Below are 24,418 nucleotides of genomic sequence, written 5' to 3' on the forward strand. Positions count from 1 at the left end.
GGGAGGAGTGATACACTAGAGGGTCACACTGCCACCCAGAGGAACCTCCACAGACTGGAGAAATGGGCTGACAGAGACCTCATGCAGCTCAACAAGGGGAAGTGCAAAGTCCTGCACCTGGGAAGGAACAGCTTCAGGCACCTGCACATGCTGGAGATCAGCAGCTGGAAAACAGCTTTGCAGAAAAGGGTCTAGGACACCTAGTTGACCATTAGCCAGCAGTGTGCCCTTGTGGCACACCTGGACTACTGTGTCCAGTTCTGGACTCTCCAGTACAAGAGGGATGTGGAGGGCCACTAGGATGATTAAGGAACTGTGGCATTCCTTATATGAGGAAATGCTCATAGAGGGAGCATACATAGAGAGCTGGGACTGTTTAGCCTGGAAGAGCTTTTCAGGGTCAGGGAGATCTCATCAGTGTGTATGAATACCTGAAGGGAGGCTGTAGAGAAGATGAACCTGGGCCCTTTACAGTGGTGCCCAGTGACAGAACAAGAGGCAATGGGCACAAATTGAAATACTGCAGGTTCCTTCTGAACATCAGGAAACACTTTTACTTTGAGAGTTACCAAGCACTTGCACAGGTTGCCCAGAGAAGTTGTAGAGTATTTATCCTTGGAGGTGTTCAAAAGCTGTCTGGACACAGTTCTGGGCAACCAGCTGCAGATAACCCTGACTGAGCAGGGGACTTGGACCAGATGGCTTCCAGAGGTCACTTCCAACCTCAACCGTTCTGTGGTTCTGTGATTCTGTGATCATGCTTTGAAGCCAAAATATAACGTTAAACTTTTACTGAAGACCAGGCTTGATTAACCCATCTGCTGTGTATACTTGTTCATGGCTGTAGTAGTCAAAGGTAGTCTGAGATGAGAGATGCCAAGCGCATCAGTCCTCAGTAGGATTGTCTACAGAAGTTTGCATACTTTCATCGTGTTATCCCAGTGGGACATGTATAAGTGGGTGATAATAAAAAATATATACTGGCATTTCTAGGTAAATTTAGTAGAGAAATTCCTGTAAGTAATCAGATTTTTTTCCTTTCTGAATGTCGATACAAAACATGTTCTACGTGTACTTTTTACATCATTTATCTCTGAAGAGATCTTTGGTAGTACAGTACTACTAGATTATCTAACAGTTTTACATAGTTCAGACATTAGTTGGGTTCTTTGCCATGTAATAACTCTAATGGAAATATGGTTTAAAGGCAGCCCTTTCTTAGCACAGATGACTCTCTTGCAAAAAACCCTGCCTGTGTCCCACTCTTCACTGGGTCTCTGTTGCTCCAGTTGTTTCCCTGAATCTCTGTCTGAAGTGATGAGATGGGTGAATTTGCATGAGTGATGAAAGCAGCTGAGGACAGTGCTCTGCAGGCCAGTAAATATGCCATTGTGAGGATTCATGAGTCTGAAAATCACAGGGTATGCAGAGTTCAGTCAAAACACAGGCTGGGGTGGTTGGTCTTTTTTTCAACATCTGTCTCATATATTCTCTTTAAAGTTTGTTGACTGGGGTAAGGATTTGTAGTCAAAGCCAAATGGGATGGCCCTTGGCACAGTGTGTTAAGAGAGAAGGCTTTTACTTTAAGTGTGCTATTACCCACTGCTAAAGAAATAAACATTTGTAGTTTCCTTTGCCTAGAACCAGTGCCAGCAAAAGGTTATACTGAAGTAAGCTTAGACTGTGACTGATATTTTTTAAAACCATTAATATAGATTTTGTTTCTGATATGCTTGTTTCTAAACAAAAAGTGTTAAGCTTTTCATACCGCTTCTCTGTGAAAATAAATAAGAACTGAAGTTGATATTGCAAGGCAGTTTTTATTTCTACCAGCTTTTTAATTTATGATTGTAGGCACTGATTTACTGTAAATGTTCAAAAGTATATGAATTCTCTTTCACAGCTGCAAAGATTTTTTGACATATTCTTCAAAAACAGTTCTCCCCAACAAGCCTTGAACAACATGAAGGAGGCTATAAGCAAACTTCTACTTATAACTGAGGTCTTCAGTGAATCATCTACCTCAGGACCAAATTCTTTCAATCAGTAAGTGACTCGCAGTAGTCATTGTAATTCTAGTGTAATGCAAGATAACTCCTTAGAACACAATAAAAATTGTAGGGGCTACACAACTCCTAAAATAAAAAATTACCTACTATTTCGTACTTCTTTGTCAAGTAAGGACATGCATTTAAGGAGTAAACCTCTTCAATATCCACAGTGTTTCCAGTTTGTGAAAAGGTTGTGATGAATACCTAGGACCAGATGCTTTGTCCTGATGAAGTGTTTCAGGCAGCACAGATGAACAGAAATCACTCAAAATTCAGCTTGTCCTAACACATATAAAGCTGTATTTCCTTTCAGAGAGCCATCTTTCATATGTCAAATATTTAATGCTAGAATATCCCAGGTGGTTTAGAGCTGACTCTAGCTGGCAACCTGAACAAGAGACACTGTAGAATATCTTATGGAATGTACCTTATGAAAGACACCTAGACGCAAACAACCACATTTCTGTGTGTAATCACTTCCATTAGCGTGTTATAATTCTTACACATAAATCAACCTCTATTATGTAATATTTTTACTAATTAAAATTAATATTTGTTCTATATATGTTATGTCCCATCCCTGACATTTTTATGATAAATACTAAATAAGTCACTATTTAGTACATTTATGTGTTTTATAAAGCTATTTTGACAAGTCAGGTGGCAGTAATGTAAAGCTCATTATTTGACTTACACAGTTGGGAATAAAGCTTACATTGTGAGTAGAGAGGGTAGCAAGGAGGGGAGGAGTGTAATGGGAATGAAGCTATTTTGACAGTGGTCCAAGCTCTCTTTTTTTACCAATAGGATGGATTCTCTTGTTTATGTAACACAAGACTTGCTTAGAGCTCCTGGTCCATGCCTTCAAACATCCCCATAGCTGCAGCAGAACTCTTCAGCTTCAGTGAGCCTGCAGAGTTTCACCATCTATTACCCTCCAAATGTCTTGAAACTTTTGGAGGACCTCATTCTCTTCAAAAGACATTTCCTCCTTTATCATAATTCACCTCCCTCACTGGTTTAACTGTCAACCATATAATAATATGTTTTTATATGGCACTTTTGTATCAGCTCACAATTTGACTCCATATATGATTAATGCTGCTGGCTCTTGGAAATTTTATTTAGTCTGCATTACATGCTGTCTTTTGACCTCTGTGTGCATGTTCTTGTGTGTGTTCTCTGGACCTGTGTGTGTATTGCATTTCACCATATGTATTGGACATGGTTCAGTGGTGAACTTGTCAGTGTTAGGTTTATGATTGGATTCAATGACCTTAAAGGTCTTTTCCAACATAAATGACTCTGTGATTCTGTATTTCACAGCAGTACCTAACCTCACTGAATCCAATTCCTGTTATATTGTATTTCAGATGCAGCCAATGTTTTCAAATGCTAACCTTTGACATTGGATTCGGCATGTCAGTATACCCAGTAGTTCTTGAGGTGAGAAAATTACACAAATTATTGCTTGACCTCCAAAAAATACACCAAGAAGAACACAGCAGGAAACCCTCTTTGATAGGTACTCTCAAATCTTTTAGAAATGTACAAATACTTTAATATTAATTTTGCCTAAATGTGGAGAGTTGCTATGGCAGAAATGTGTTTTTAAGAGTTGGAGTTCCTGTGATAAAGTTCACCACACCAGGAGGTGTGCAAATCTTTCAGTTTAGCATGAAAGGACTATCTATGACCCAACTGAATATCAGTGATACAAAACCCACAGGAAACCTTGCATGAAAGTAGAGGTAGGTTTTAAATATGACAGAACAAAGATGTGGGAAGGAAGTTAAAATACCACAATTGGCCTTTAATACAAATTAAAGTTCTCCATAAATTGTATTGTACTCCCGCAGCCCATGACCTCCTTTAACCTCCATTGTGCTATCTTCTTTCCGGATGATCCTCAAGGCCCTAAAAACCAGGGAAATGTGACCTGTGCCAGTTTTCGTACCACTCTTGCCTCAGAACAGCCTGTCCTGAAACAAATACTGTACTAGTTTCCAGCTGCTTCTCATTACCCCTGTACACACATGAATATGTATATACCTAGGCATATAAAATGTTTGTCCATATTTGTGATACGCAAATATTAAAAAAAAAATTGTGAATATATCCTTACTTAAAATCTGTTCAAGTTTCTAGCAACGACAGTGCAGTCATTCTCTCCATCCTTCAAAAAAAAAATCCTTTAGACACATAGGAAAAATGGACACATGAAAGCAATTTTTCACAATTTAAAAAATCCATGAAGACAATATCCTTAAATAGTCTGCAAAGACTTTTTCAGCTAGTGTAAAAAATGTGGCATGTCATAAGAATTCAATAATCGTATGCCAGGCTGTAAAAAATTCTGCCAGAAGTGCTTAAAAAACTAAACATAAAACATAATGTTTATCTGCCTGTATGGGAATTTCAACCATTATCCACAATCCGTAAATGTGCAGTAAATCAGTAGAATTTAATCGTGTTTTTATGAAAATACAAATTGCTCTAAAAAAATAACAGTTGACAATTAATGCGACATTTGACTTTGAATAGTATCCCTTGGAAAGTGTAGCATGCACACACCCTATGCATCTTGACGTTATATTTGTCTTTATGCTAAAATAATGATTTAGTAATATTTCATAAATATTAATTTGTTAATATTATTTATATTGTTAAACTTATCCTTTTATCTGTAGTAGCCCTAAATACCTGAGTTTTGAAAGAGTTAGGTTAGCATAAAATCTTTTTTTTAAAATAAATTTATAAGTCAAACGTACGAGAAAAGCTCACATGGCACTGCAATACTGCACTCTGTCCACTGGAGGGCAGGAAACATTGTGGTATGAAGCTGTGACAAAATGTGGCACACGTTTGTTATTTTATAATCCCGTCAGCTGTGTTATTACATTTTTAAAATAAATAGTTCTAGTGTAGTATATATCGTTATGAGGAGACTGGACTTCTTATTCAAACTATAAATTCTTATATTGTCTTCCAACAGGTGCATGAAAACTTTGACTTTCAAGATGAGGATGAATCAACTATTCAGGACCAAACTTTTAAAGAACTTCTTTTTGAAGATACTTTTAAATTTCTCTTATCTAATGCATCCTCCACATCCATTTTCATTGAAGCCTTGCAAAAAATATATGGATCAACTGTGAGCAAGGTAGTTCATTCTACTTTTTCTTATTACTGACTATTTGAAAACATTTAATTTTAAATTGTATGCTTCTCTGAAATTGCTGATGCTCTATAGAAATTATAGAATGAAGAGTTTATTTTATCAAAAACTATCTATTATTGTATTCTTGGGAATAAAACTGTAATTATATTAAACAGTGGAATTTTCTTTTCTTAAAATTTGACTCTCAAATTATATCATTCCCCAAAACACTGAGCTTTAAACATATATGTAAAACTTTAACGAAATAATTTTCCCATCATTTTTTAAATGGTCTTCTGTCAATGTACAGATTTGTGTGTTTTCGCAATTTCACCCTGAATTGATTAACTCACACAAGTAAGTTCATGAGCATTAGAATTGATTTTTCTGTCCTACAACTTTGTCTCTTATTCTTAATGCAATATCCATTTTTTGTTTTTTGCATTTAAAGGGTCTGTATAAAGTTTGCATGACTAGTGAAAACTATTCTGGCAAGCTGGAGTCTCTTCTAGCAGTATTTCTCTCAGTTTGGGCACTTTTAAGGATGCATTTCTGAGGAGCATCCTGCTTGCAAGACTTACAGGGACTAATTTATCCATGCAACTTCTGTCTCTCAGCCAGGTGTGGCTAAAACAGGGTCATGGGTTCTAAATTTATGACAGGATAAAGTAGGAAGCAGCAGACATATGCACGAGTGATGCAACTACATAGGCTGTGTTCCATAGGATACCATGACTTGTGCTTTTCTACACAAAAGAAAAAGAAATGCACAATCAACTTTATTCTAGACTGAAAAATGGGAAGAGGTATCAAGGAGCTGGTTGGCTGAGGTTAGGGCTGGTTGAGATCTGCTGTAACTTGTTCTTTTGATCACCAAAGGGATTGGGATCTAATTGAAAGCACATTGTTTTCCATGGTTTCACCAGAACATGCTGCCCTTTCCTTCACAGGACGGAAAGTACCACAGAGAAGATGAGCAATGTTTCTCTTTAAAAGAGATAAATTCAATGATTACTTTCATAAAGGAGCTGAAGAGTCTTGGACAGTTTGAGCTGGTAAAATAAATAGGGTTTTGTTGTACTGGATGTATATTTTATGTAAATCTCCTAACATTTCTCCTTCATTATCCTTCATTACCCTTCTTTGCACATGTATTAGGCTGGATGGGCAGGGAAGTAAGGAGATAAGAGTTTACACTGATTTTATTTTGGAGGATCATTTGCATTTAATTTAAAAGACATAAAGAAATAGAGAATTTGAGCTAAGGATTCACTGAAAAGGACAGCTAAAGAAGAAACAGACAGCAGAAAATGGAAGGGAAGGGAAGGGAAGGGAAGGGAAGGGAAGGGAAGGGAAGGGAAGGGAAGGGAAGGGAAGGGAAGGGAAGGGAAGGGAAGGGAAGGGAAGGGAAGGGAAGGGAAGGGAAGGGAAGGGAAGGGAAGGGAAGGGAAGGGAAGGGAAGGGAAGGGAAGGGAAGGGAAGGGAAGGGAAGGGAAGGGAAGGGAAGGGAAGGGAAGGGAAGGGAAGGGAAGGGAAGGGAAGGGAAGGGAAGGGAAGGGAAGGGAAGGGAAGGGAAGGGAAGGGAAGGGAAGGGAAGGGAAGGGAAGGGAAGGGAAGGGAAGGGAAGAAAACTATGTAAATGACCAATGAGTTGGTAATAAAATAGAATGATAATAAAGCAAAGCAGGTGTGATTGGAAGAAGTGAAGACACTATAACAGTGAGATCATGACCCAAGAGTAGATATTGATGAAGAAGTGGCAACACTTCATGTTCATTTTTGGAGAAGAATACAGGTAGAGGAATAACAGTCAGTGTCTGTAAATAGGCATGGCAGTTAGTGAGGGAAATGCTGAATATTTGAGAAATAAAAGATCTGAAACTGAATCTGTTGTTCAGAAAGTCTGCATGATATCAGGATTTCTTTGAGAACTCCTAGATGAGTTTCAGGGATGGAAATTAGTAAAGCTTTCTGAAGAGCGATTGAGTTTAATAGATCCAGAAGTCAGTACAGAGGCAAAGGAGTTTGACTTCCTTGTCAGTACTAGGAATTCTGATTTGCAAGGCTGGGCAAGACAGTAATTTTCTTCACATGTGGGTAAGAGCATTAATATATAATAATCCCTATGCTATATATACTGTCTTCTGATAATTTCTCACATCTTGACATTCTAGAAATATTATACTGTGGGGTTTCTAATCAGTGTCTCTCTTCTCAGCTTTTCCCTTCTGCTGCACCCAAGATTCAAAGGTTACTGCACGACCTTTATCGCATGGTAGACCCAATGAGGCGGCTTGGTTCAGTCCTGACGATGCATTGGCTGCTTTCCAGTTTACTTGAACAATTCCAGTTCATGACTAAAGAGGCACATACAAATATTTCAGAATGGTAAGACAGCTGTTATATATATGAGGGTAGTTTCTCAAATTATATTAATTGCAATATCTCCAGTGAGCATTATAAAACTTAATTCTTCAGTAGATGCAGGTGGACTTGCAATCTTGAGAGGAGTGTCCATCATGCCATCATGGAGCATTGTCAGCCATTCTGCCATTAGAATTGTAGCTAGGTTTCTACATAGGACAGTGTTTTCTTCTCTTTCTAATATGAAGGACTCTGGATTAAAATTTAATTGGAACTACATTAAATTTTTTTTGAAAAAAGATGAAGTAAATTATTAAGTTATTTCCGAAAAACTGTAAAATCAATATTAGGAATATTTTTCAGGGTTAAGATTGTCTTAATTTATGCACCAATTAAAAGCAAAACTGTAAAGAAAATATAATATTTCAGGTGAAGATTTTTCAAAAGGACAAATAATTTTTAGTGACTCTAGATTTTCTGACCAACAAGAGGCAGGTCAAAGACCATAATACTCTGAGAACCTCATTTTAACTCTTTTTGAAGAGCTGGAAAAAATACCGCAATGACAAGGTTGGATCCACTGAACTTCTATCAAGAAATTTTAACTTTCATAGGAGGGAAGAGGAAAAGCAAGGAGGGAAGGAGAGACAGAGAGGACAAAAGAAAAGAGGGAGTGAAAAATGAATGGAGGGAAGGGGAAAACTTGTGGTATACTGCATCTTTAGTAAAAAAATTGTCAAAATGTGTTTTCTGTTTTCATTATCTCTTGGCTAATGATGTCTTATATACATATATGCCACACTTTGCTGTATAAAGACATTTATGATTTTACAAACAAGGGCTTGGAAACAGAGGCACATTAGACAATGTGTGTGCTCCGTTCCACTGAGTCTCAAGTTGAATGAATGACACTATTTTATGCATTTTGCTTGGAGAATGCTGTCATGACTGTATAGGGCATCTGTAAGATTTCTTAAGTTTTAGTTTTGCTCCTCACTGAATTGGGTGGGGCTTCCATCAAGTCAATAGTTATCTTTATCTTTGTTTACTTAGCTATAAAGTCGTTTATCCATTCCCACTGTGCTAGGTAACTGTTTATTAGTGTTTTGAAAATACACAGTTTCATAAATGTGCAGAGTTATTGTTGTTACTGCGACCACTCCATGAGAAGTAACTCAAAGATGCAGCTGCTTGCATTCATATGTAAGCCCTTGCCCTTTTGCAGAAATATTTAGGTTTGCATATCAAAGCATACCAGACTTTAGCAGCTTTCTGTTCTAATCTAAGCTGTGCCACTCACTCACTTTGAGTAAGTCCCTTGGCCTCATTTTTTCCTTCAAGCTGAACATTACTGTATACATATTAATGTGTAGAAGTACCATGATACTTCTCCAGAACAAGGGCCAATCTGCTTCTTTGCACTATATTTTCCTGCAATGGTTAAGCTAATATTACCATTTGTTCATTCACTGTATAAAAAAAACGTGTTCTTTGACATTGCTAAATCATAATCTTCCACTCCTATAGTTACATGCATGTGATGGTGATGCATATGTCGGATAGGCATGTAATTATATTTAATTGCAAGGAAGAACGAGCTTTTTTGTACTTACTAACTCGGGTATGCATTCTCTTTGAGCTTTGATTTATCTGGTTTTTGCAATTCCCAACTTTGATGAGTTTGTATATCAGAACACTTTTCCTAAATTTCTTCAGGTAAGGCCAGGCTGTTCAGTTGATTTATTTAACACTTGATATCACACAATATTCTGAGGTGGAAGGGACTCACAACGATCATCGAGTCCAATTCTTAAGTGAATGGCCCATTCAGGGATCAAACCTGCAACCATGGCATTATTAGCACCATGCTCTAAGCAACTGAGCTGATTCTGTGGCACACAGTTTTTATTTCTCTGACTATGCAAAACTGGTATTTCCATTTAAAAAATCCAGACGAGATACTTATGTGAAAAATAGTGACTTCTGACTCAGGTCTTGTACAGTCACTCTGTTCATTGATCACGAATCTATAGGATGAAGACAGGATTTAAAGGTGCTTCCTGGTCTACATTTTTTCACCCATTTCATCTACATGACTAGTTCTGAATCCTTAAATGGTGTTAGTGAAGAAGAACTCCAGAAACTCATCTCAGAGTATAATGAAAAGATTACAGCCTAGGTGAAATGACCACCTCTAATGTATTGGTATAAGATATTACAAAGTTCTTTGAAAGTGATGGAGCAGTACTACCTAACATGTGCACTGAAATCAATTTTCTGCACTGTCTGTGCACTGTTTTTCAACTCTGCAGTTTCAACTTGTGATATGACTTATGATAGGATGTGCATAGCTGCTGTCTTTTAAAATAGGTGCTATGAAGTATCATGGCAAGTATGTTCGGCTATGTCACACAGCAGGGTATCATGGAAGAATCGAATTAGTGACTGAAGCTAGCTCTTCTGTATTTGCAAAAGACAAAAGCCTAAGCAGGTCAATAAAGTTGCAAATGTTTTTATGAAATCAACTGATATATTTGGAAAAGTGGTTCTAGCTTTCCATATACAAGCCCTTTTTTAGATCAAAATAGAAGCAGCAGCCTTCAGACTGAATTTGTGTTGAACATAATTTCTCGGAGTTTAACTTGGTTGTGCCAATTACCCAGGCAGTTTGAGAAAGTAACATGGTTTGATCTGTGGGACAGAAGGTGGCAACAACAAGGAAGTGTGGATAAGATCACTGACCTGCAATAGGAGGAATGAGAGAGAAAGGGAAGTAGGAAAGGAGAGAGACAGTTGGTATTGAGTGCCAGGAAACCATTCCTACTCTTGAGTCAGCAACTTTATATTTCTCTTCTGAAGATCAGCACAAGGTATTTTATTCAGGCAACCAAATGCCATCATGGAAACTGTGACTGAAGCCAAGCAAACACTCTACAAAACAGAGAGCTCACACTGCCAGTTAATCAAACAGAAAAAAATTGTTAGTGATACAGTCTCACAAAATTACCTCCAGTGGTTCTTCATTTTGAAGAGATAACTATATAACATCAGCTAAAGAAATAAAATTCATAACTCTGCTAAATACTGAAATATGTTCTCGATCTTTAGTTAATGACCCATTACAAACTGTACCATCCACAACTAACATACCCATCAAAGGCACCAAAAGTGACTAGATTTTTTCTTTTTTATATTTTAATCTAATGAAAGATTCTATTTCTACACATCCTTCATTGCTTATGTCTCTGATTGCTTAGACCATCAGAGCTATATTACTATTGCTGCTATCAATCCTTTGGCTTTCTCATTTGCGGAATCAGAGAGATTCCTAAAGGACAGGTTCACAGTCAATAGTTTGTGATGTACACATCTGGGATTTTTCAAAAGGTACATACATTCATAAGCATGCAGTCACCAAGGGTACTGACATACAGTCATTGGTTTCATTAGAGCTAATTACAAAGTGTGTGGGCAAAGTATGTACCTCTACTTGATAGCTCCTTCGAGATACTTAAGTAAATAAGGGGCCACTCATACAGATAAAGGTCTCTTCTTGAGTAACAGCATGTGAAGGAAAGGACTCTGCACAGTCCAGGGTCTCAGCTGGTGCCTGTATTTTGAAGAGCTTCATAACTGCATCTTACCTCAGTCTGATGACTGCAAAGAGCTTGCACGAAGGAAAACTTAATGGTACTGATGAGTAAAAAGAGGAGAAATAAATCGTGGAAATATAGACTCATTTGGATTGGAAAGATTCTTCCCATCCTGTCACTTATTAAGTGGGAGGAGAGAATGACCCCACCTGGCTACAGCCTCCATTCAGGTAGTTGTAGGGAGTGATGAAGTCTCCCCTGAGCGTCCTTTTCTCCAGACTAAACAAGCCCAGCTCCCTCAGCTGCTTCTCAGCAGACTTGTGTTTCAGACCCTTCACCAGGTTCATTGCCCTTCTCTGAACAGGCTCCAGCACCTCAGTGTCTTTCTTGTAGTGAGGGGCCCAAAACTGGGCACAAGATTTGAGATGCAGCCTCACCTGTGCTGAGTACAGTGGGATGATCACTGCCTCTGGCATTTTATAGAGTTAAGGCATCTTGTTTTCACCTTAAGAGTTTGGGACTGGGCAAGAAAAAAGAAACAGTGGAGAGGAAAAATGCATTTAACAAGTGTTAGCTGTTCTCTTTGGCAAGGAGGAAGGGGGTGAAAAATTACTTGCAACTTGGAAAACAAACTCTAATAATTTGTTAAGTGCCTCCTTTGAAGTAGGTCAAGAATGTGCATGAAATTAGGGTGGTGTCTAGACACTTCAATCTCAGAACTACATTTTCACGCACACACAGAGACACATCGATCTGCCAGCGACTTCTTTCCTATCTCATTGACATAATGCAGAAATCTCTATTTTATCATTGAACAGTTTACCTTTTACCATGAGTGACCTCAATATTGCTTTCAGAAGCTTCTGTTGAAACATGATGGATGATTGCACAGAACAATATTGCTACCTCCCTTCCTTTGGCACAGTGACTTCATGTCTTTCAAAATCCAAACTTCAGTATCTGTGAAGAAGCTGCTTTATGAGAACTTCTATGGAAAACACGGGGAGGAAAACGCATGAAAGCTTCAAGAAATGCTAGTAGACCTCTGAAAAGGTGTTATTACCTAGAGCTCCAGTACAGTGATCAAAAAGAAGCGTACTCCCTTTCTTCTGTTGTGCTACTCCCTTTCTTCTATTATGTTCTCAAAATTCTATTTGAAAGAAAAAGTCTGCAAAGCTTGTAATATGGGCACCACTAACATGTTGATGAATTGTTGCAAATCATTTGTCTTTTTTCATGGAGGATTTATTTATATATATACTCTGGATTTGTTTTGAATTGGCAAACAAAGCAAAACACATAGGAGTTTCATTTAGGAATTCGTGCTAATGTCAGTAGAGATATTGCCCTTGACACAGACCTTCATTTATTTTTAATTATTTTTGAAACCTCAGGCATATACAGAAAACCATCATACAAACAGTTAAGAGATACAGTTTGGGTTATTTTATTCCTGGCTATATCCACTCTTCCTTTTCCCAGTAATGCAACTTTGTTTTGGAATTTATTTCTTGTTTTCTATTTTGATATGATATGCTGCCATTTATTATGGAATATGTTCACTCAGGTAATATTGCTAATGCTGAGAGCATGAATCCAGAAGGTTGATCTTTCTATGGGGAATATTGAAATACCATGTGCCCTAGGATACCATATAGAAATTGTTGAAAAATGTTTCATGGTTTCTGTTCCTTCCATTCATGTAAAAATATGTCTGCTATTGAATCAACAGGCTATCTTCTCAAGGAAATAGGAGTCCTAAGCAGAATGTTCCTTCTGACTCCAAGAAGAGTCATAAAGGTAAGGGATCAGATCTTTTATATAAAGCATGTTTTTCCTATTTGTATTATTTCTGATAACATGCATGATTTAAATTACACCGTTTTGTATTCCAGCTGAAGTCTTGGCTTACTACATATAAAAGACCAATATATATTTCTTCAGTGTAAGTTGTTATGCTGAGCCCATGAACTGTGTTCATGGGCCTAAAACAAAGATCTCACACTGTAGAGAATAAGAGTACAACGTATCTTTTATGATTAAAAGATATTTTCTTCTCCAATAGGATTGTAATTGGGCTTACAGTAGAAAACTACTAGGTGTTTCTGTTTATCTTTCAGCATTGCATTATTCAAGTAAGACTGAAGAAAGGCAATGCAGTCATGGTAAGTCAAGGTCTTTCTAGATCACTAAGTGGGAAGAAGAGAGATTTCTTGAACAAATTCCTTGGGTTTTTCTGCATAACCTCTCAGTGAATCAAGTATCTGCAGGCTGTAAAAAAAAAAAGGATTTTTAAGTAGCAAGAATGTTTATAAACAACTCTCAATAACTGGGCTATTATATTAAATATGCCTTAAGCACAAAATTAAACATTGCTATGTGTGCATATTAATGTGAGTATTCCAGCACTCATTGATCCCTTGTCACACTTCAATAGACTTTTGCCCCTTATTTCCATTAACTTCAGCATATGTTTTTTTCTTGTGGAAAAACCTTTAAATTTGTCTGGGGTTCAATAACGGGATATTAAATAGCTGCTCAAGAGATGAGTTTTTCTAAAATGTAGGCTGCCTTCCTCATTGACATGTTATCTGAGGGATCGCTTTGTAAATGTGAAGCCATTGCTCTGTGGTGGAAAGGCTTTGCTACCCACTGAGCCTTCTGTCCTCTCTATTACTGATATGGTGCCTCCAGGAACTACTCTATCAATCAAAGGCCAGAAATGCTGCGGGGCTGGCTGACTGGCATCACTATTCTGATTTTATAACATTTTAGTTTGAAAATACCTCCATTAATTTTATTTTGAAATTCCTCATTTTTAAACTAGTAGTGAGACAACATTTCTAAGTAAGACATACAGGATGTGGAGAACTGTTTGTACTCATCCGTAGGGGTGTTTTTAATACCTTCTGTGTATTAATGTATAAGACTCTATTCCCCTACAAATCTAGCCCAAGTTCTTCTCTTCCATTGGAATAACTTCCTTTATATTTTAATCCATGCAAGAAGGTGCTGAAATTGCCCTGTTTTCTTTCTCAAGGCAGATATTTCAAGATAGAAAAGGTCCACAAAGAACTGCTTACATTCTTTATGACCCTTTTAGACCAGGTTTTAAGCTACAAGATTTTTCAGATATTATAATAAAAGAGTTTTCTATCTGGAATGTTTTCTGAAGTACCCAGTTTTAAACATGTACTAGTGAATGTATGTGAAAAGCAGTTCTGAATGTGGAATTGTACTGTAAATCTGAATCTGATAGGTTGGATTAAAATATTTGTCATAAGTGGGTTGCCAGCAAATAATTATTCTCATGAGTAATTGGGCAAACACTACAAAATAAAGGATACATTTGAGCAAATAGGATTTGACTGTGGAGATTTCATACACAGGCAAAGAGCTGGAATTTGTTGATTTAGGAATTTTAATAAAACATTCTTCCAGTTGTACTGCAAATGACCCCATGAGTCTAGACATCTCCATGTGACTTGTTCTTATGAAGAGTAAGAATATGTCGAACTTATTTTGATTTTTATTGGAAATTACATTTGTACATAAACCCTGTACACAGGCTGGTACCTAAGTAGGTTATGAATTTTGGCCTAGCTCTTCTTTATGTTTCGGTAAACCAACTGGAGACAGATCTCCAAGACTTAATCCTTGCATTTTCAAAGGCTTACTCAGGCTTTGAGTTTTGTGACTAGGACTAAAGTGATTGGGCACTGAATAATTAAAATCCCTCCAAGGTCTAAACCTTTCTCTGAAGTGCCACTAAAAACTCCATTAAGATTTTGCAGCAGGATTATCAGTCTCAGAGTGACTAGGCATTAAATATCTTGCCACTGTACATGTTATCAATCTGCCAGAAGTTGCATGTTACTCAAAAATGTTCATACATTTCACAGTTTTTTCTTTGATGCCTTCTTGGAACAGATAAAGATACCCTATCTCATATCAGGCAGATCTTCACCAGTCCACAGCTGGACTTGAATCCTCAGTTTAACCCAAAGATCAAAGAATACTACGCAGAAGTCCCATTCGACATGGTGACAGTGAAGATAGGAGCAGAACCCTCTAACTGTCAATGCCAAGTGCACCTTGACGACAAGAAAGGGCCAAGGTATGAGCAACAAAATATGAGTGTAAAAACTTAATTTTGGAAATATGGCAGAATATTCCAGAATATTTTTGTGTTTCCAAATACCTAGAACACAGATAGATGAGTGAAAGTCAGAGGGAGTTCAACACTGAGGAACTTGTATTTATTTTCAATGTCCTGAAGTCAGTGGTAGTATGTTCTCAAGCCATAATTAGCCTTAGCTTTATAGAGGGTACAGTTGCTAGCATCTCACCCAGCTCCTGCAATCTCTGACAGCATCAAAGCTGAGTAGGAACGGACCATCACTGCACTGCACACAGTAGACAAGAAAGAATTTGAGCTTTTGTATCCAGGTGTTAATTTTGCACTGTGCCCTAAGCTGCTAGAATTGGTCTGCTTATGTGGGTCAGAGTAGGACAGCTGGGGTCAAAAGAAGAAATAGGTTCAAGTTTCCTAATTTACAATGATTCATTTTCATCAGAGTTGTATTACAAGGGATTGTCATAGAAACATAGAATAATTTACATTGAAAAAGACCCTTAAGATCATCAAGTCCAAATGTTAACCCAGCACTGCCAAGTCCATCACTAAACCATATCCCTAAGTGACCCATCTACAGGTCTTTTAAATACCTCCCGGGATGGTGACTCACCCTGGTCTGCCTGTTCCAATGCTTGACAACCCTTTCAGTAAAGAAATTCTTCCTAATATCTAATCTAAAACTTCCTTGGTGTAACTTTAGGCCATTTCCTCTTGTCCTATCTCTTGTTACTTGGGAGAAGAGGCCAACCCCCACCTGGCTACGACCTCCTTTCAGGCAACCTCCTTCTCTCTCCAGGCTAAAGAACCCCAGCTACCTCAGCTGCTCCTCATAAAACTTGTGCTCCAGACCCTTCACCAGCTTTATTTCCCTTCTCTGGACATACTCAAGCACCTTAATGTCTTTCTTGTCGTGAGGGATCAGAGCTGAACACAGGATTCAAGGTGTCAAGGATTCATCAGTGCCAAATACAGGAGGACAACCATTGCCCTAGTCCTGCTGGCCACACTATTCTTAATACAAGCCAGGATACCTTTGGCCTTCTTGGTCACCTGTGCTCACTGCTGGCTCATGTTTAGCCCACTGTCGTCAGCACTCCTTGGTCCTTTTCCACTGGACATCTTTCCAGCCTCTCTGCCCCAAGCCTGTAGCTCTGCATGGGGTTGTTATGACCCAAGTGCTGGACACGGCACATCACTTTCTTGGACCTCATACACTTGGCCTTGGCCCATCCATCCAGCCTGTCCAGATCCCTTTGCAGAGACTCCAGCAGATCAGCACGTCCGCCCAATTTGATGTTATCTGCAAACTGACTGAGGTTGCACTCATTCTCCTTGTCCTGATCGTTGGCCTGGCCATTCAGCCAATTTTTTACCCAGCAAAGTGTATGCCCATCCAAGCTGTGAGCAGACAGCTTCTCCATAAGATTGCTGTGGGAAACAGTGCCAAAGGCACTAGGGAGACAACAACAGCCTTGCTCTCATCCACTAAGTGGGTCATCTTGCCATCTGCAAGAGTCCCAGCTTATCTGATCTTTTAGAGAAATATAAAGCTGGATGATAGAAGAGAGAGCAGTCATCACTAAACATTAGGTTTTATCACTGACCCACAATCATCCATGATATTTAATTGCTATTGTGATCCCTGGCACAGTTTTGTCTTTGCCAACCAGCTCTCTCAGAGACAACAGCATGTGCCAGGGACAATACCAGTTTATTTATTTGGGTCAGGTACCTCAGAACCAGAGAACTGGCCTATTTACATACTAGCCATTAGTGAGTGGATAAAAAGGAGAGCATGAACAATGAATTACTTGGAAAGAATTCTTAACCATTACAGAGCAAACTTTGCTTCATGACATGAAGTGCTCATGCAACACACCATCTTTTGACTGTGAAGCAGATGCTTTGACCTAGAATGTCTTCTAATAACTAGACAGTCTGTACAGTTCTTACTGATCTAATACTCAGTATGTTTTCTGTATTTTCAGTAAGAAGTTAGTCTTGATATATCATTTCAAAAGAAACTACCACAAAATTCTTCCACTGAACATTTTGGTGTCTTAATGTTAACTCCCTTGGCAGTCAATATGGATACAAGTGAAAAGCTTAGAGATTTCTTCCTTGTAAAAGGAAAACAGAATACCAATATGTCCTTTAAATTGAAAAGTAAAAGCCTTGCATGTGCAGGTTCTGCCTTTCAGCATTTTTTGTTTCCCTTCCAAAGGAAGACGAGCACAGCTCAGCTTTGGTCTTGTCTGTCACTCTGAGCAGTTTGTCTAGTCATCACATTTGGCTAGTGGACAATTTCAGTGGCCGACATCTCTGGTCATGTTTGTCTCTCTGCTGACTTCATCACAAACTTGGGCCTGCCAGGAATTATTGTCCCTGATGGTTTCATTCACAGATTTCATGTCAGAATATTTGCCACTGCTACTGAAGCTGTTTTCACGAAGTTTCACTCTCAGTATTATATCTTTCTGAAAGAACTATGAATTGTTAAAAATGTTATTTTACACTGTTTTTATTTAAAATCACATGTATTTTTTAAGAGAAAATGTTAGAAATAGCAGCCTCAAGGAACAAGTAAAATTTAGCAGCCACAGATAAAGCAGCATAAATCTTTATTTCTTTAAGATTTATTCCACTTCTTTCCTATTTTGTTGTGCAGCAGTGCTAACTACCCCCTTGGCCTTGGATTGAACAAAGTCATCATTCTCGTAACAGATGATTCGCAGCCCAACCCTCCGGTTGTGAGCAGCTACAAAGTAACAATTTATCGAGAGGACCGTCCCAGTCTGCCTTTGTTTGATGACTACATGATGTGTGGGTTTGTGCAGGTATTGTCTCTGCATTCTTTTCGTATTCAAATTAATAGTGATATTAGCTGGGTTCTGTTCATCCAGTGATATAAATTAGGGTACATGGGCCAAAGCTGGTGTAGAGTCAGTTTTTGTTGAGATTAGAATCTGAGTTCTAAACACTAAAATTGTATGAAATTCAATATTTACATAAAGTTTTGGATATAAAAGGTAAGTCCAGCATAAGAACCTATTACCGTGTATTTGAGAGCTCCGGGTGAATTAATCTTTACGTTGGTCAGGCAAAACCTTCTCCATCAGAGAGGTGTTGTTTGCTTGTGATAAAACAGTCCCTCTGTAACACGCAGTGGGCAGTTTTCATAAGTATCTGTCTGTGACACTGGAGCCATGGAAATCCTTTTACTGGGAAAGATATTTACAATGACAGTGCGCTTATCATTGTTCAAGAAAAATACTGCCAGATAATTTATGAATGAAAACTGTTTATTCTAGAGCAACAAACATAATGAAAAAAACCCACTGATAATTTTGAAGGAAGGGATCATTGTTGCTTACATCACATTTATCCAAATGAAAATTTGGGAACATAATAACAATGCTTAGGAAGCAGTGGGTCTGTTGAGGGAAAAAAAGGATGAGAGTCTGTCCAGTAGGGCTAAATTGGGGCTGGGAAAGGGGATATCAGGCTGAATTATACAGAAAATTGGAAGAAAGGTAGTGAAAGCAGGTAACAGTGAAGATTTCAGTTAGTGAAACTATGGTGATAAAGATATTCTGTATAAGAGAAAAAACCTGGGACACAGGCTGTATCGGAGCTGTTTGTATTCCAAAGTTTGAGGACTAAATATCCTTGATATGGTGGACAAAGATAAGCCAACCAGTTCAAAGAAGGAAGTGACATTGTAAATGGTAATCCAGGGCAATGCTTTTGCCTGTGGAATTTTAGGCAGATTAAAAGGATTGGTGTGTTAATTCTAATTATTAGAGCATCCAGGAGTAGTATATTTTGTCACAATTAATTCTGCATCCAGGAAGAAGGATTTTCAAAACTATTGTGTTGAAACTGTCATCCGTGTTCATGTCAAATGTTTAATCCTATCTTTATTTATCTATTTTCTTTATGAAGATCTTTATATATCAATATATCCATTAGCAAAACTTCCTTCCCATCTCTGGTTGGCAGACTAGGGTGGTAGAAGGCAGAGCATTTTATGTGATGGGGGAGATCAAGAGGGATTCTTTTTTCTTGTGGAGAGATACATACTGGGACTTAAAACAGGAGGCAAAGAGATAATAAATGTTGATAGCAAATTGTATGTTGACAATAATTATATCAATCTGCAAATTAGAACTGTCAGAGAAAATGTGTGTAATAGTCATAGCCTACTGACTGCTGATCTGAATACTTGTTTATAGTGTTGTCTGGCCCTCTACCTATTCTTTGTCTGTTCTCTTAGACTTCTCTTACAAACCCAAGAGGTCAAGGACCATCTTCTTGCTCTTTTTACTGGCTCAGCACTAGATCTAGTAGTTGCTACAGTAAAATAAGAGAAACCACATATAATACCTAAGATTTCAGTTCAGGTGTACAGCAACCTGCCTGACATCTTAAGTGTGAATTAATATGAAAAGGAGAGCAGCGATAAGTTGAACTGGGGTTATATTATGAGGACAACACACTGCTTGGAAAGATGTGAGGAGCTCTTCTTTTTTCCTTATTTGGGGCACATATCTGGGTATATGAATTCAACCTCATACACATCCTCCCACACTTAGAGTTTACACTGTTGTTAATGTTTTATGATAGCATTTATGAGACAGTGTGAATCTTTAAAGCACTGCAAAGGCAAAGAGATCTAGAGTGATAAAAATTAAGAGTGTTTTAGAAGTTTCTTTTGATTAAGCTCGGTTTTCTGCTTCGCTGTGAATAACTATTCTCTAATTAATATAATTGTTCAGAGCTAGGGACAGCTTCAGGAGTTTAGAGTAAAAATAAGATGAAAAGCATTCTTGTGGTATCTAAGGACTGCTGTGAAGATACAGTATGAGATTCTAAAACAACTTTTACTTATGTTAGAGGCAAACTTATCAGAAAGTGCATTTAAAAAACAAACAAAGACTGGAGCTGGTGATAGAAATGGCATTCTAAAACACTTAAAAGCCTACATTTTTTACTCTTTTTCCTATTTGCTAGAAGAGAATTTATTCCTTTTTGCTTAGAATGATGTCATTTTATCAATACAGAACTCAGGGCTTAAATAACATCATTACATTCTGCTTTTAATAGTAGAGAACATTATGACCTCTGGCAGAGTGGGTTAATACACCACCATGAATGCTTGTTCTCTTAGGAACAAAGACACCTGTTTTAGGAGCAAAAGGATAAATAAGCGTGAACTGATGGAGTATCCTTTGGACACTTGACTAGGCACAACTGGGATCACACATGAGGAGAGGAAGGTCACTGACAGTGGTGTGGTCTTTCTCACAGAAGGCTTTGCTTAAAATTCTAATCCGGTAATTTTTTCCTGACTTTCTTTTATGTTTAATCCCATCAGTATATTCGGGTTTCACTGCAAGATGATACTATAAGGAAGGTTACAATAAAAAGACAGAGTGCAGGATGTTATTTGCAGTCTTCTAACAATTCTCATGCAGTTGAATAATGCTGGATTAATTTCAAGGCTATTGAATTCAGAGGTGTGTGGTTCCAAGCCTTGCAGCCCCTAGAAAGGGAAAAGATATTGTCCTCTTTACTTTTTTATAGCAACTATAATATCCTCATTAAAACCAAATCAATAGAAAATAAACTGTTGCATCATCAGAGCACCTTCAGCAGATTTTGTGCAATTAGTAACAATATTCAAATTAAGTACCCCGAAAGAAGTGGTGCCATTTCATTATCGTCTCTGAAGCTGTGATACCAAGATAGTCAGGATTCAAAGCAGGCAGCAGGAAAGCCAGTGAGCTCTTAAGACAGGGTTATCAGCATCTCTCTCAAGTGAAAGACCCCACACTACATACAAACTGTTGTAAAGGAAAAAGTATTTTATTCATCCTTGCAGTGACTATTATCTTTAAAATGCAAACAGATTTATCTATACCTCACTTGAAATGTGCTCTCTCTTTGATTTTTAATCTTTGCCTAGTTGCAGTCATGGCGAGTAACTGGTGATGTGCTTAGGGAATCTTGTTTGACACTGTGAACTTTGTATCTAGAGTGTTTTGGAGTGGGTAGTTTTTGGTTTATTTGTTTGTTTTTGTTGTTGTGTTTTTTAGGTGTTTTGGGTTTTGGTTTTTTTAGTAATACAGTTATTTATTTGATTTTGCTTGTGTATTATGAGTAATGGATAGCTAATATTACATTTTGTACCATAGTGTGTTTTGTTCTCTTCATCATTCTCTTTGGGCATTTGCTCAAAATGTAAAAGAGTACATTCCAGAATCAGTGCAGTGCAGAGGGCTAATGTGGTTGCCAGCAACAACATGTTGATTTCTCTGTCTGTCCACTAAACTTCCATTGATGACAAAGCAATTAAGACCTAGACCTAGTATAGTAAGTATATTTAATTTTACTATAGATTTTCAGATATAGAGAAGAAAAAGCTCTCATTTTTGTGTTAAGAAAGTTATGAGAATACTTATTTTTTTTTGCAGCTCAATTTATACATTTCCAAAGGAAAATAAAAGAGTTTTACTTCATTTTAAACTGTGGGAAAATAAAATGGTTTTATTTCATTTTAAACTGTGTGCTATTACATTTACAAAGCTTTTCATACCAGACAGTACAAGTAAAAACCATCACTTTTAGAAACATGTATTAACTCTTTGCATAGTACTTCCACACAAAGATTTCAAAGAACCTTGCAAGTATCACATAATGTCCATAAAAGAAAAAAAAAAGAAAGCTTAGGAGAGAAACAAAGAATTTGTCTTGTAGTAGGACAGGCTGGAAGCACATTATTCTCTTCTGTATTTCCCATTATCTGCATTAGATTCAGCATGACCACCATTACAAACTGCTCATCTCTTCTGTCCTCAGGACACTGCCGATGCCAGGTGTGGACTCAGAGGTTTTGCAGAGTTTGTTGTAGCAGCAGCTAACCCTTTTGGTAGTTCTGGGTTTGAGTGTCTTGCTTGAAAAGACATGGAGAGTGCATCTCTGGAACTGAATACACAACCTAATTGTAACAACCACCAGACTGTATCTTATTTACAAAGTAAGCTTACTTCCCTTTCAGAGAAAAAAGAATGTCCATTATGAGAGCAATCATGCATTGTTTTCCTCTGCCTTCTCAGGTATAGAGCTAGTAAGAATATTTTTCAGTGGTTTTGGATTTTTCAGAACAACAACAAAAAATGCCCCAAACTTCAAAAAAATAGTTGGAGTCCTTTTTTTTTTTTTCCTGTTGTTCAAAAGAGCGTGTTTGATTCATTGAGGATTATTTGATTAAATGAGTATAAAATTTGAAAATTTTGTTGGTATAACTGTTAAGTTAGATATTTTAGCTATTGTGCAGTCCAGAATGCTAACTCTCTTTTCAAGGAGGGAGTATCTGGGACAAGAAAAAAGCCCACTCATTACTAGATCTGAAACACTCAAGCTTATACCCTAAATTTTCTTCAGAAACATTAGTGAGAGCACAGTATAACAGTCATTCTTTCCAGGAGCAATGCCAACTTAAGCATCCCTTTCCCTGCCTGCAGCTACTCATGAACTAGATGGAAAAGCTTTGTTTTCTTTTTTTTTTATGAACTAGTTTCCAGGATAAATTACCCAATCTCTCTATGTGAACACAAGGGAAGGGGTAGATTCAGGGGCAGAAATGAGCAGCTGGGCACAGAAGGGTGGTTAGTGGGTGCTGGTTAAGGCAGATTTTTCTTTCTTCATTAAAGAAATTCACATCAGGATTGGGTTTAAAGCTCTTGCTGGTTTTAAATGAGCAGAAGCTTCATGTTCAGAAATTGTAGAAGTGATTTAAGGGTGAAAACACACAAAACACTAGAAGTACATTTGCATTGCTATTAATCTATTAAATAAAGCATAAATTATTTTGGTACTATGTGACTGCAACCCACTCCCCAGGAAAAATAGAGCAAGGTTCACCTAGCCTTAAGGAACAAATATGTATCAAATTGAATACATGTTAAATTGTGAGTACTTTAGGTGAAAGCCGCAAAATAGAGAGCTAGTACAGAGAGACTGCCATAGAAAGAAGGCTGAGGGCTTATATCTTCAACTGCTCTATGTCAACATGGTTCAATTAATTTTAGGGGAGCAATTCCAAATTACATTGACGGAGTACCCATCCTGGCAAAAACATATGGCTGAATTCTCTTCCATTAGGTATGCCAGGCAATGTATCTGAGCAAATTCACTTGAATAAAACTGCTGAATTTGTTAGATTTCCTAATTAGATAGATATCCTCTTAGATATCCTAAACAGAATTTTTTAAATTTCCTAAATATTTATGATCAAACAAAAGCTTAGGATAATCTAAAAAACTACTTGAAGAAGTTTTAAAATATTTAAAGATCAAGGGATTTATAATCACCATTCACTGTAAGTATAAAGTGAAAAAGCACCTAAATTGAATAACACAACTTGGTGCTTCCACAATGTTTATGATGATAGATGATAGACATGAAAATAATAAATACACTTAGCTAATTTGCAAGTAGAGGTTTACTTTGTGTGTGTATCTCACAACAAAATGTTTTGTAGAGTCAGCATGTTCTGTCTTTGTCAGCATGTATACCACTGGGGAGAGAAGGCTTGCCACGTTTCCTTAATTATACCCAAGACTTTTGCAATGATTTAAAGCATTGTAGATGAGTCAGAGGAACAATTAACCATTGTGATGGGTATTCTTAACATTTATGCTGTTCTGTACTGAACTCCTTTTGGATTCAGACTCAGAATGTGGCTGTTAAGCTGGCATCTTGATCAGTGGCCATTATCTGCTGCTTTAAGGAAAGGTCTCAAAAACTCAGCAGAGCTGATGAGATCCATCATTTGAAGGAATTAATATAATGCTCTGGGTTTTCTGTAGAAGGCAAACATTCACTTTTTTCATCTGCACAGTTAACTTCCACTAAATGATAGTCTCCACTATCATTTAGTAGTCACAGGTTCCCAGAGTCACTGTTCCCTGTCAGACATCTGCTGGGCTCTGAAGAGGCCATAAAGAGAAAATGGGCACAACTATGGCATAAGATGGGAAAAACCAGCAGAAGAATGAGCACAATGTCTGTGCTTCTATTTAGGCATCCCTTTCTCTAAGCATGGAAA

General features: G+C 37.6%; 1 protein-coding gene across 6 annotated transcripts in view; it reads left to right on the plus strand.

Moving 5' to 3' along the window:
• CPED1 (cadherin like and PC-esterase domain containing 1) overlaps positions 1–24,418 on the plus strand; it is a 146,495-nt gene that overhangs the window by 57,157 nt on the left and 64,920 nt on the right. For 5 of the 6 annotated variants that reach the window (XR_007905883.1, XM_051795420.1, XM_051795422.1 and 2 more), the window contains 9 exons: positions 1,904–2,046; positions 3,425–3,497; positions 5,047–5,214; positions 6,162–6,266; positions 7,430–7,599; positions 12,901–12,968; positions 13,289–13,333; positions 15,099–15,285; positions 17,975–18,143. Coding sequence is in view for 5 of the 6 variants with exons in the window: in XM_051795420.1 (XP_051651380.1) it covers positions 1,904–2,046; positions 3,425–3,497; positions 5,047–5,214; positions 6,162–6,266; positions 7,430–7,599; positions 12,901–12,968; positions 13,289–13,333; positions 15,099–15,285; positions 17,975–18,143 (1,128 nt within the window). In the remaining variant the exon portion in view is untranslated. The remainder of the gene's footprint in view (positions 1–1,903; positions 2,047–3,424; positions 3,498–5,046; positions 5,215–6,161; positions 6,267–7,429; positions 7,600–12,900; positions 12,969–13,288; positions 13,334–15,098; positions 15,286–17,974; positions 18,144–24,418) is intronic. The other variant, XM_051795421.1, reaches the window with a different exon arrangement.

Source organism: Manacus candei, unplaced genomic scaffold (genome assembly GCF_025592945.1).
Source record: "Manacus candei isolate 608988 ecotype Guabito, Panama unplaced genomic scaffold, ASM2559294v1 h1tg000043l, whole genome shotgun sequence".
NCBI lineage: Eukaryota > Metazoa > Chordata > Aves > Passeriformes > Pipridae > Manacus > Manacus candei.